At 40.7% G+C, this 14166-nt stretch overlaps 1 protein-coding gene across 7 annotated transcripts in view; it reads left to right on the forward strand.

The window, feature by feature from the left end:
- The window catches only part of SLC1A2 (solute carrier family 1 member 2), a 97321-nt gene that overhangs the window by 61529 nt on the left and 21626 nt on the right, over nucleotides 1–14166 (forward strand). For 6 of the 7 annotated variants that reach the window (XM_054199614.1, XM_054199613.1, XM_054199617.1 and 3 more), the window contains 4 exons: nucleotides 1119–1287; nucleotides 4250–4376; nucleotides 7454–7687; nucleotides 11378–11572. In XM_054199614.1, the coding sequence (XP_054055589.1) occupies nucleotides 1119–1287; nucleotides 4250–4376; nucleotides 7454–7687; nucleotides 11378–11572 (725 nt within the window). The remainder of the gene's footprint in view (nucleotides 1–1118; nucleotides 1288–4249; nucleotides 4377–7453; nucleotides 7688–11377; nucleotides 11573–14166) is intronic. The other variant, XM_054199618.1, reaches the window with a different exon arrangement.

Here is a 14166-nt window from a genome sequence, read left to right on the forward strand (position 1 = left end):
TTTTCTTTCTACATCCCCCTCTCTAGATTTAGACAGCAGGTTTTGAGAGAAAAGACGTACAGTACTTTAAAATCTTATGGTTTTAAAATATATGGATTGAATCTGGATCATCATCCATAGTACTACAATGTCCATCTCAACAGGAAAGAGGTGCAAATGTTCTTTGAAAGGCTAATGCACCATTTCTGATGCCTTGCTCAAACATGTTTCTAGGAACAAGGAAGGTAGGGAGCAGGTGGAAAACCATGGCAAACTGGTCATAGCTTCCTGATTATTTTCCCTGTTCCAGAGCCATGAAGAAGGGGGAAAGGTTCAAGGTGTGAAGTGAGAGGAAAACATCCCTTCTAAAAGCAGCAAGTCACAGATCTCTCTTTTTCCACTCCTTCCTCCCTTTTTTCCTAGCCATAAACTCAAGTCCATTTCTCCCCCTACCATTCCTTCCCAGGTTTCCCTTTACCCTACCTTTCATGTGCCAGGAGGGGTCCAGATCCATCCAGATGCTAATGCCTTCTTTTTTGAATTGGCCAGATTTAATAGGTATCTGGCAGCTTTGATGATTTTTCTGTTATCTGTCGCACATAATTAGAGAGCTCAGGGGACTGTGCGTGTTCCATTTTGAGCTCTCTCAGTCACCAAGTGAAGTGTTGGATTCAAGTTAACCGTCAAACCAACTATGATAACTTCAGCTGGGCAGACCATCCTGAATAACAAGCCTTACTGATGCTGTGACTGATCTTAGAAGTGCCTGGCTTTTGGTGCTAAATAAATGGTATCAACATGTAACATACAATCTGTGAAGCACCATTTGTGAACCATCTGTATAAAGGGACTAATGATCGGCAAAAGGTTACATTGTAGTTGTAAGGAACAAGTAATTGCCGTTTTCATACTAGAATCATGAGAAATACTCTCAGGACTTTGTGACACTTGGAAATATTGAAAAGCAAACTTATTTTTGGAGGAGGGGGTAAGAGGTACTGGAATGCATATCTAATCGTTTAAAAATATAGTTCCCTGGAATGTCAAGTGAAGACTCTTTTTCTTATTATTTCCTGATCTCCCTTATGGATTAGATTCACTCTGTTTACATTCTCATCCTCCCTTTTTATTGCGTTCAGATCCAGACTGTCACCAAGAAAGTGCTGGTGCCACCACCCATTGAAGAACCGCCTAATGTCACAGACTCTGCTTTTGCTATGATGAATGAGACAGTGCCTGAAGCACCACCGGAAGCCCAGCTGGTCATTAAGAAGGGACTTGAATTTAAGGATGGCATGAATGTCCTGGGTAGGAAAAATTTTTGCCTGTCAAATATGTATGTTATATGTATGACACAGTTTTGGCTGTGACTGGGTAACCAATGTTGCATGATCTGCTCTTCAGTTCAAGTTTAGTCTCCCCAAATAATCATCAAAGGTTATCAATTATTGGCTGCCCATTGGTCTCTGAGGTGAAAATCTAATAGTTTACTAGAAATATGACTGTATCACAGAAACAATCAAGTGAATTATTCTGGATTGGCACCTTTGCAGGTATTAATTGGAGTACGGTGGGGAGGCACGTAGGAGGTACCCAAAATATCCTTTCATCCTAGAAGCAGACTACCTAGACTAATACTAACACATATTGGCAAAACAGTATGGGGGAGAGCTTCAAGGGCCAGTGCTTTACCCACCCCCCGACGAATTCGAGCTCAGTTGTTTCCAGTAGGTGTCTCATGCATGGTGAACTAGAATTTGGCTTGAGGCAGAGCCTGAAGTGAGAGGTGGGGTGTTAACTGCACCACCCAAAAAAAATCCCAGAGAGGCTTGACACAGCTCTGAGTCACAACTCCCTCATTTTTTCATCTTGGCTGCTGACCTTTACCAGCTACAAATTATGAATAACTGCCATCATGCCATCCTGTCTGGACAAGCCAGCAAGTGGGGGTGGTACGAAGGCTTTGCCTATCTCCTACCCCTTCCTGAAGCACCTGTTTGGACTGGGGCAGGGGCATGGGGGAGCAAAGAGCTGCCACACCACTTTTATTTTCTCCTCTGTGCCTAGACTCACTGTTTGTCAGCCCAGAGAGGAGTGCACCCCCTCACCTTCTTACTTTCTTGACGTTGGTGAAGTTAGCCGTAAATTAGCCCTCAATTTGTGGCCTCATTGGCACGCCTATGCTTGAAGATACACATACGCTGTGATAGCATGTCCAGGCTGACACCTGTGTTTATAGGTGTCATCCTCAAACTGGGACAGTATCTAAACCACTGCTTTATCTAACCACTAGGCCATCACTTTTTAGGAGCAAACGGCCCCTTATAGACTCCTTACAGCTGATGAGCTGCTCCTGCTGACGCAGTGGCTGCTGTGCGGGCAGAACTTTTCCAGGCGTTGGTGGGTTGGTTGGGAGTGGCTGCTTTGCTTATATGTAGGGGAGATAGCATCAGTAAGCCGATCAGAGATGATTTGTTTCTCTGTGAAACAGCCTGATCTACAAGAGCCAGGAGCCACTGTATTCTGTCTGCCTCCACAACTCCTCCTTCCGTTCAACATCTGTGGGCAGAGGAGCCACTTCCTTTCAAAGCTGCAAATTGGCATTTTGCACCCTGCGTGAGGCAGCAGCTCGTTGCTCATGCTGTTACCCTCACCTTCTTTTTTCTCTCCTGGAGCTCTGCTTATGCATGAAAATGAAACAGTATTTCTAATGTGAGAGATGCATTACATTTAGTACTCGACTTGTTTTGTGCAGGCTCTGTCATGGATAAGAAAAGAACTAGAAGGCTGAATACAATTCCTACAGAAAGGGAATACACAGTTTAGGTAGGGGATTTGCTGTAGTATTTTAACCACTGACTCTCAAATGTTGCAGAGCTATTTCGTTTGGTTTGGTGTAGTTTGGTTTTGAATGAAGAAGTGAAAATGTTGGGCAAATTCCTGCAAATTGAACCAACCTGACTCTTATGACTAATGCAGCAGCTTGTTTGGAATTAATGAACAAAACCACCTACTAACATTTTCTGATGCAGAGTCTGAATTCCAGGAAGTTACTTGGTCTTTGACTGAAAAGCTTCTCATCATACTATGATTTCTCCATGCTCTGCAGCACACAAACATACACTTCACTTCCCTATTCAAGGGACTCAACAAAAATAGCTTTATGCTATAGAATGAGAATGACTTTATATCCAGGAGATTGGATTAAAAAAAAAAAAAAAGGAAGAAATTGCTAAACCCAGTGTGAGGATATGGGACAGCCTGTCTTTTCCCAGAGCTGAAATTCCCTTTGCTTGAATGCTTTTGTGTCCTCATGGGTTTTTCCTTTGGAATTACCCAACTGAGTTCACATTTGTTACTGAACTCATATCATGACTGAAAGTTTAGCTTCAAAGGATGGCTGAAGTTTCAAACAATCTATCACTATCAGTTAATAATCCCACTCTGGGCACTGAAAATTGCTGGATAGTAAAGCTTAGCATTGGAGACACAGCTCCAAAGTAATACATGACAGATGCACTAAATTGGTTTTTCACACTGATAGTCCAATACTCCAGACTTTCACACCTTAGCATTTAAATTTAGGAGCCAAATGTTACTCACATTGAATTCTATGATTATGCATCCACTGATAGCTGGTTTCAGTGTGGTTAGTCTGTTTAATGGGAGTTCTGTGGTTTAGCTTAAAGTGCAATACCCACCTTCTCCTCCCACCCCCACCTTCTTCATTTAACTGGAATACTCCTGGCCTGTAAAAATTATGTTCTGGGGCAACTTTTGCCTTTCTCTGTACTCCAGGACTGACTAGTCTGTAGGCTGAATCTGTCAAGGGACTTCCGTAAAGCTTGGGAAAAACACTCCTGGTCTCTAGTGACTGTTTTAGCAACAAAGCAGAGTCATGATATGGCGCTGTGCGGCCTCTCCCACTTGCCAGGGGCTATGAGGTTTCTAATAATTGCATAGCACTGAGAAAATTACGCTATAGGTATTTTTTTGATGATCAGATCAATTCAGGAAAAAAGAAAAAAAAAAACCATAGTTGTGCTGTGAAATTAGGGTTTAGTAAAATATTGAAGAATAAAAGATGTTCTGAATGTGATCATGAAAGCTGAGAGTGAGTCCATATTAAAAAGTCCCAAGAGATGTATAATACACTATAGTTTTGAAAACTGGATTAGCAGGTAGTATCAAGAGATTGACTAGGCACAAAAACATCCTAAAAAACTTGGTTTAACTTGGGGTTTTTTGTCTTACAATTTTTTCCCAATAGGTTTGATAGGATTCTTTATTGCTTTTGGCATTGCTATGGGGAAAATGGGAGAACAGGCCAAGATGATGGTGGATTTCTTCAACATCCTGAATGAGATTGTAATGAAGTTAGTGACTATGATCATGTGGTAAGTTTGAAGTTCTAACTTTTAGAACAAAAAAAGATTTCAAAAAACCTCATAAAACCCTAATATAGCATATAGTGACCACAGTTTGTTAGTAAATAATGTAATTAAATAGTTAATTTTTTAAAGCCGTGACAGGTATGTTAGAACCTACAGGTATGTTAGGGGCCTACAGGAAGGATGGGGAGGGACTCTTTATCAGGGAGTGGTATGATAGGGCACGGGGTAACAGCTTCAAACTGAAAGAGGGTAGATTTAGATTGGATATCAGGAAGAAATTCTTTACTGTAAGGATGGTGAGGCACTGGAACAGGTTCCCAGGGAAGTTGTGGATGCCCCATCCCTGAAAGTGTTCAAGGCCAGGTTGGATGGGCCTTTGAGCAGCCTGGTCTAGTGGGAGGTGTCCCTGCCCAGGTCAGGGGGCTTGGAACTAGATGATCTTTAAGGTACCTTCCAACCCAAACCATTCTGTGATTCTGTGAACCACAGCAGCATTATTTCTATTTGGTGAGGATTATTTAGGACGCAATTTGAAGTATTTCTGAAGGTATTCTGTTCTTTGTTTACTGAAATCCAAGGCATGCAGATACGAGCAAAGGCGTTCAAATACCACATTGATTATGGAAGTTCATTGCATAGAAGGACACCTAAGCAAGCAAGTCCCTACATAAGAACATCTAAATTTTCCTGGGAGGTTTGCATAATCACACTGTATTAGCTAGGAGGTATAATTACAAAGAAGCCTGGAGACACACTTTATTCACTGTCTTCTGTAATAAAAATACCATCAAATAAAATTCCTGTGGTTTTCAGTGACGTGTCGTCCCTCCACCCATAGTTTCTGCAGCATCTGTGTCTTACAGCCTCACTGCAATGGGGTCACTGGAAGAAGGTATCCATCCTGTTTTTGAAGTATACCTATTCGTAATAGCAGTGCCTTCAAGGGAGTGACTTTACCCAATTAAGACTGAGCCCTTGTTTACATTTATGGATGGAAAGGGATTCTCTCTTTTTTTTTCTTTTTTTTTTTTTTTTGAGATCTTTCTTCCAAGGGCTTCCCCAGAGCTATTTGTATGCAGTGCCAAGCATGGCCATATCACACAAAACCAGTTTTTCAGAACATAAAAACCCATTGCTATGTTTGGCACTGTACAACTGTGTTTTGTAGCTCCTAGGTCTTTGAAAGCAAAAATAGCTACTCCAATAAAACACACGTATCGTGGCTCATTGCTGCCCGTGATTCCCTGGTGTCCCTGGAAGTGATTTCCTGAGTTACAAGGCTGCAGTATGCCTCTTCTCTGAGGCTGTAGATAGGCACAGTTTATAGGAAAGGGAGCAGGGTGCCTGAGGCACGAGTCTTCAGCATTATCAGTGTTTCAAAGGGAGACTGTTACACAAGAGTGATGCAGATAGCAGCAGCGATGTGAAAATGTGTAGAAACAAAAGAAAAAACTTGAAGCAATGACTCTGCATTCCTGTTATGCTTCTGCTTTTTTTGGTAGGTGATCTTGCTGCATAAAAACACAGGGGTTTTTTATTCACTGCTGCTTTCAATAGTTAATGTAACCTGCTGCTATTGACTCTATAGAGAGATGGTGACTATACTCTCATAACACTCCAAGAGCTAGAATTCACTCCTACTTCACTTAGCACCAGTTGGTACACCCAAGACAGAATACCTTGCCTAGAGTATAAATTTTCTGTAGTAGTCAGTGCTGCAATGTCAGGAAATCATTCAAGTTTAAGACATTAACTGTAAATTTTTATTTGTAACTGACATGCTTTTTATTTCTCTTTTTGTGAGAAAGGACATTGATTTTGGGAATTCCACTTGTTCATCTCTGAGTGCAATTTTTAAAGAATTATTGTGGCCAGAAGCAGCGGGGTTTTTATGTGTGTTTATAAAGACAAATGCACTTCTTTATGCAGTCACATTTTGTTTGGTTTGTGATTTCTCTGCACAGTGTTGTAACTCCCATGGCAACTCCAGACTCTCAGGAGCATGGCATTGCAACACAAACATAAAACAAATCAGACATCTGGCTCTGACACCATGTAATTCTTTATAAGAAAAATGCTTCGTCAAGTTCATTGGAACATGGCTTTTTATGATAACTGGTATAACAGCTGGCCTTGCATTTCAAGTGACTAAGGGCTCTCCAGGTTTTGGGCACGTTGCTTGAGAGACCATGAGAGTTTCTTACAGAAAACATGAAGCACTTTTATTCTGAAAGTCAGTTACCTTTGTATTGTCTTTAATTAAGCATCCAAATCACTAATCAGTTTTGAAAATATACATTACCATTTATTTTCAGAGAGGCATTTTGTTTACTGTTTCTCCACGTTACACACATTACTTTCTCCCAATTTAAGTTTTATAGAACAGATAGAGAAAATTAATGTTACTTAAAATTATTTATACTTATAAGTATAAATATTGTCTTCTGTCTGGCATTTTTCACTATAGCTGATTATTAAGTTTTTTAAATAATATCCCTTCATTTCAATTTTTCTTTTTTTTTTTTTTTATTATCGAACTGTGCTACCATTATCATCCTATTTAAAAGTTCCATTTATGCCATCAGGGAATCACATGGCTGAGATGACAAAAACCCTGCCCTAAATAGGAAAGCACATAATTAATGAAGATTGTATAAACTAAAACGAATTTGTCCAAATTATTGAAAGAACATAATGGAAACATTTGCAGCCTTCAAGATAAAAGCAATTCATTTAACAAATAGCTTAAATGAAACAAGTAATGCAACTTTCTGAAAATGTGTAAGCAACGGTCTGCAAGAGTTATGTATTAAGAACAAATACTACACCACCCTTCATAATGATCCAAGCCTGTGTAACATCTTGTATGATGTTATTTCAGGATCAAAAACTGTTCAGGAAATGCATATTCCATTTGATGGAATGGAATAAAATGAAGTAGGTGAGGAAGTTGCTGGAGATGGCCATTATTTTGTAAAAGATGATCCTCCTACTCTTCTCCAGTCTATACTCAATTGAGCACAATTTTTATGAGTACGCTGCAGAGACTAGTTCTGTCTATGCTTGTTCTTTTTCTCCAGGTATTCCCCTTTGGGCATTGCTTGCCTCATCTGTGGAAAAATCATTGCAATCAAGGACTTAGAGGTAGTTGCTAGGCAACTTGGCATGTACATGGTCACCGTGATTGTGGGTCTCCTCATCCATGGAGGGATCTTCCTGCCTCTGCTCTACTTTGTGATAACAAGGAAAAGTCCATTTTCATTCCTTGCTGGGATTTTCCAGGCATGGATCACAGCACTAGGCACAGCTTCCAGGTACACTTCAGAAATAACAGCTTGCTTTATTTTTTAGCAGATTATTAGCTGCTGTTTAGAGATAATACATTTGGTGTTCTGACCTTCACTGCAAAATCATTTTATGCCATTGAATAAAAACTATTTTTAATTCAGCCATGTTGAAATAAATAAAAATAACCACACATGTTTGGTATCTTTTAGAGAGGTTGTACAGACAGCTGCAGAGAGTTGGGAGACCCAGTTTTGTTTTCTTTTCTGACATTGGCCAAATGACTTGTGCAAATTGTGTTACCTCTGTACTTATTTCCTCAACTAGGAAACAATGATAACTCTATTTATTTTGAAAGCATGGTAAGAGCAGTCTCGTTGCATTGGGGAAAAAAAATGAAACAGTGCTAGGTTTCAAGAAAGAAATGAAAAAACCTCTCATTTTATTCTTTCATCCAGTTTGGCAGAGTAAGGGGACTTCACTGAAGAGCTGAGCATTTTAGACTTGATGCTAATGCACAGAACAGACTCAACAAAGTGTGTAGGCAGCTCAGCTCTCAGTAATAAATTGACGCTTTGCACTGGGGCAGTCAGCTCTTCCACTGAAAATAGTTTTCATTTAAATTTTAAAGATATTTTTTCTTCAATAAATGTTTATTTCTGAAGAAAATTTAATCTTCCATTTTAATTAAAAACATGAAAACAAAAAAAGCGTAGTTCAAAACTGACCATCAGAAAACTGAGCAGTCTTGATTTCAGGAATGCCCTGAAAGAACTGTAATTAATCTGCCTCTTTGGGTCAACCCAAATGATTCCGCTGGACAACTTCTTCCCTGTTGAACAAGAGACTCTGGGGGGACCTTACTGATGTGCATAAATATCTGATGGGACAGCGCAGAGAAGATGAAGGAAGTGGTGCCCAGTGGCAAGACAAGAGGCAGTAGGCACAAATTGAAAGACAAGAATCCCATCTGAACACAAGAAAAATCTTTTTACTGTGATGGTGGTTGAATGTTGGCACAGGTTGCCCAGAGGAGTTGTGGAGTCTCCATCTGGAGATAAACAAAACCTGTCTGGGCATGGTCCTGGGCAACCTCCCCTATCTGCTCCTGTCTTGAGCAGGGTTGTTGGAATAGGTGACCTCCAGAGGACCTCAACAATTCTGTGGCTCTGTGATAAACAATGCGGGATTATAGGAGATATAGTCAGGCCAGGAGTTTCAATAAACCACAATTTTCCCTAAGGCTTTTGTTCATTGAAGTGTTTGAGTTTCCACTTAGATTTTCAATACAAAATTTACAGTGTCCATACACAACATTTTTTTTTAGCATGAAGTAATGTTTTTCTGCTGGAGTACCAAAGTGGAAAAAATTAGGGGATTCTAAGTGAGTCCAGCATATGGATTTACCTGGATACTAGCTTTACCACCTGACTGCTATCCAGATCTAAATTACTGGCTGAACAGAAGTAGACCGGTTCATAGCAACACAGACAAGTGACCGCATGACAACAGTCATCATCATGTGATCTAATGTGGTACCTCTGGAAATTGCAAATGTTTCCTATTCAGGGACTTATTAAAGCTCTTTGGCCAGGCTGAGGAACCATGGAAAGCATCTACACGTTGTGCTCTTCTAATAAAGAAACCTTATTTCCCTGGGCTGCCCACCTGTCCTTCCTCATGGTGGCAGAGCTGAAGAGGGAAGATATTTGCATAGTCCCTGCCTGCTGAGCCCACTGGGGTTCATTGCAACAATGGTAGTCAATGGCTGGTACACATCTTGTGCCAATGATCTGATTTGTAACAATAAAGGTAAGGTGGGACTTGTATTTCTGAAGAAAAAGAATCTTAGCTGACTGAGTTTCAATGTGTGTAAGTGAACTACATTTTTTATTCTATTTTTCTTTTAATAAGATATGGGAATATTTTTGCTGTAGGAGGCAAAGTGATCCTGGGACTGACTTGAAAACTGCATAGTAGTTATTGGTTAATGACTCACTAGATATATTGTACTGTCTGCTATAAATATAGCTGCTAGAGTAACTTACACGAGAATCTACTACATTGTTTTTACAAAGTATTAATTGTCTCTGGTGTGGCTAAACCCACAGAATATTAAGCATTTGATTACCTTTCATTAAAACCATAGTAAAATAAATCATAATTACAAATATATTTGTAAAGATGCTAGAACACAAATGATTGGTACTGTGTATCTCGCTTATCAACATCTGTTAAAAAAATCTCCTCTGTGAACAAAGAATGGTACAGTCATGTGAGCGCAAGGTGGGGATCTAAAAGCTCATATCTTCTAACTCGTGTTTCCATAGATGTGGGACAAGAGGAGTCATTTAGGAAGTGATTCAGGCATCTGCCAGTCCAGAAGGGTTTGAGTTTTCCACAGATTCCATGCAAGATAGGTCAGCCTCATGTGCTTGTTCCAGATATCCTAGGACTTTTATTATGAAACTACATTTATTATGAAACAACATTTTTATAGTTAGGTATCTCAGTCATTCCTTAATCACCGTTTTCCATGGTTTAATTATTGGTAAAATGGAAAGATTACATTTTTTGTACCCAATAGCATCTCTACGGTAGTGGATGAATGAATGAGTTGGAAAGGCCCTGAAGTTGCAAGGCACTAGCAACACTATGCTGCGAATATTTATCTGAGAAAATCTGAGTCGAGTCCTTTAGTCTTCTATGAGCAAGCTAGTATTTTTGTAGGGGCAGTGACACCAGAATTAGTGGGACACAATAGCGAAGACCTTTGAGAAATTTGCCACTTCAGCTGAAGAAAAGCAAATAAACCACAACATATGTGCTCCATCTGCGTCTGTATGAAACACCAATTAAAAGGAATATCCCCAGGTCAGCTTTCTATTCAGAACAGCTTCTCAGGCAACAACCAACTTCATTTTCTGGTGGACTTGACCTCAGAGATAACACAGAAAACTAAGGAACCAAAACATGTTCCTGTATTGGGTTTCATGTTTGTTGTGGCAAGTCCTTTGCCAAAGGCAGGCAGACCTGCTAGGGAAGGGAAAAAGCAGAAGATATTTGCATCAACAGGGAAGAAAGAGTATGTTCTGTTTTCGTCAGTATTTTTTGACAAAGGTGTTTTATTTTGAGCAAGTAAATGTAATAGCCTGAAGTATTCCCACGAAGGCAAGTCACTGTGGATCTGTGCAAGGAGCTGTTCCCCTCTTCCATCCGTCTTTCTCATCTTTTCCTGTCCTCCAGCTGTGTTTCGTGTCCTTTCCTGTCCTCCAGTATCTGGGAACTCCATGGGTTGTATCTTTTTGCCTGGCATTTTCATTCCTTAATGCAACACTGGTTTGTCCAGAGCAAATTCACAATCAAAGAAATTTAGGATTTGTCTCTACATTCATAGTTCTGTCCATCAGAAAACATCTGGAACTCATCTTTTTTGAACAAAATGCAAGAAATAATTCATAAACGAGTCTGAAAAAAATCATCTATACTCTCTCAAGCTCTAATCCCTACTTTAATTCATGTTCATGTCTTAGCCTCAGTTCCACCTCCAGCTAAATGTAGGCTTAATTTAAAAATTGGCTAAAACCGGCTTGAATCATAGCAGAAAGTGGAAGTAGGAAATCTAAACAATGATAGCACAATTTCTGACTTTGCTCCCTTACATATATACATTATATTGTAGTTATGTCTTCTCTACTTTTTTACTTTCTTTCCTTCAGTGCTGGAACATTACCTGTCACATTCCGGTGTCTTGAAGAAAATCTAGGCATTGATAAGCGTGTAACAAGGTTCGTTCTTCCTGTTGGAGCAACTATTAACATGGATGGAACTGCCCTTTATGAAGCTGTGGCTGCCATCTTCATAGCACAGATGAATGGAATTGAGCTGGACGGAGGCCAGATAGTTACTGTGAGGTCAGTACTGTAGGCTTTGTTTCTACAGACTGTAAAATGGGAAACTTTGGCTTGGATGTTTTCTCAGTAGCTGTGGGATTCACTGTGAAATCCATGGATTTCTAATAGTGATATGCAAAGGAATGTCATATACATAGGTCCTTGTTCTCTGGTGACATGCGTTTTCTATCACGTGCAGCTTTAGTGCATGTTGGTAATGTTTTACACCAGTTTTGCAGTTGACAATACAATGTGAAGTACCACATTCTCTGTCGAGTGCAATGCCTTTTTCAGTATAGAGGGTCGCTACAAGTGATATATGGGGCATTAACTTTTTAGAATGTGTCTGTTTATATACATTGGATGGAAAAACTGTACCTTAAAAATGTATCCATGTATTTATGTTCGCCTGTTCTTTTTCTGTGACTTTGGTGAACAAAATGGACTGAAAATATCCCAGCCTGAGGGTGAGATTGCCTGCAGCATGGTCTGGATACTCAGATTTTTATCTCTAACCCAGCAAATATTAGCTCTGGTCTTTTCATATCAAATTGTCCTACCTAGGACTAAGCTGATTATCTGGAAGGACAAAGGAAAGTACCCATTAAAAACTGATAAGAGTGATTGAAACTTGTTTACTGTAATGGAGTTTTAAGACTTATTAGGTAGGGTGACTAAAAAAAAAGCGATGGCAAAGTTATGACTGCTGCAGCTAAAGTTAATTTAAAACGGAAAACTTGATGAAGACACCAGGACCAATATTTTGAATAGTTAAAATGGAAACCACAAGTGAAGGCTGCCAAGTTTGCCTTTTTCCTGTAGTTTTCACCCTCCCACCATTTTTTTTACTAAACCCTTTTAACACTAAAGAAAGTCCTGCAAAGGGATGTCTAATTCTATATTTCTTGCCCAGCTATACTAGTTCCACATTTTCCTTTTCTTTCCCTCCTGCCCCAACCCCTGAAATCTTAAAGCCAAGGTTTCTAAAAGGCTCAGGGCTGCTTCTAATGAAGGCAGATGCTAGATCTGCATGATGCATATTTGCTGCTGAGAATGAAATCAGTCATTTCACAGATGCCACATATTAAACTAAATTGAGACCAGGGAAACTGAAGTCAGGAATCAGCTGTTGTCCAAGAGATTTAGTAGGCTTGAACCCAAGTTACGCCTCTTCTCTTCCTCTGAGGGACTGGCTCATTACCTCTTCCTGATCTCACAGTTTCAAGTCTGGTGTAGTCAGCTTTGTGACTCACATTTACTAAGCAGGCAGCAACTTTGGGCTATCTGTAAGAAAACCATTAGTTCTTCTTTTCATGAAGTATAGGGTCTGCAGGCTCTTTAGGAAGGACAGGCTTTCCTGAAGGATACAGGGTCATTAGGAAGGACAGGCAGGGGAGACAAAGAGGGGGTGTTGCCCTCTATGTCAATGACCATCTGGAGTGCATGGAGCTCTGCCTGGGGATGGATGAGTAGCCAACTGAGAGTTTATGGGTCAGGATTAAAGGGAGGGCAACGACAGGTGACATTACAGTGGAGATCTGCTGCAGGCAACCTGACCAGGAAGACCAAGTGGATGAGGCCCTGTATAGACAGATAGCAGCAGCCTCATGTTCATAAGCCCTGGTCCTCATGGGGGACTTGCAACCACCCTGATACCTGTTGGAGGGACAACCTAATAATTAGGTAAGTTTCCTGGAATGCGTTGATGATAACTTCTTTCTCCAAGTGATAGAGGAGCCAATGAGGAGAGGTGCCATGATGGACCTTGTTCTCACCAACAAGGAGGGCCTGGTGGGGAATGTGAAGCTGAAGGGCAGCTTTGGCTGCAGTAACCATGAGATGGTGGAGTTCAAGATCCGTAGAGCAGTGAGGAGGGTGCACAGTAAGCTCCCTGCCCTGGACTTCGGGAAAGCAGACTTTGGCCTTTTCAGGGATCTGCTTGGTAGAGTACTATGGAATAAGGCCCTGGAAGGAAGAGGGACCCAAGAAAGCTGGTTAATATTCGAGGACCACCTCCTCCAAGCTCAGAAGTGATGCATCCCAACAAAGAGGAAGTCAGGCAAAAATGCCAGGACGCCTGCATGGATGAACAAGGAGCTCCTGGAGAAACTTTAAACTCAAAAAGGAAGCCTACAGAGGGTGGAAGCAAGGACAGGTAGGCTGGGAGGAATACAGAGAAATTGTCTGAGCAGCCAGGGACCAGGTTAGGAGAGCTAAAGCCCAAATAGAATTAAAGCTGAGGTACTCAATGACTTTTTTGCCTTGGTCTTCACTAGTAAGTGCTCTAGCCACACCACCCAAGTTGCAGAAGGCAAAGGCAGGGACTGGGAGAAGGAGGAAACGCCCACTGTAGGAGAAGAACAGGCTCAACACCATCTTAGGAATTTGAAGGTGCACAATTCCATGGGACCTAATGAGACTCATCCATGGGTCCTGAGGGAACTGGCAGATGAAACTTCTAAGCCACTAGGCATCACATCTGAGAAGTCGTGGCAGTCCAATGAAGTTCCCACTGACTGCAATAGGGGAAACATAACCCCCATTTTTAAAAAAGGGAAAAAGGAAGATCTGTGGAACTATAGGCCCAAACAGTGGTGACTTCATTCCCCTGCAGC

Source organism: Rissa tridactyla, chromosome 4 (genome assembly GCF_028500815.1).
Source record: "Rissa tridactyla isolate bRisTri1 chromosome 4, bRisTri1.patW.cur.20221130, whole genome shotgun sequence".
Classification (NCBI taxonomy): domain Eukaryota; kingdom Metazoa; phylum Chordata; class Aves; order Charadriiformes; family Laridae; genus Rissa; species Rissa tridactyla.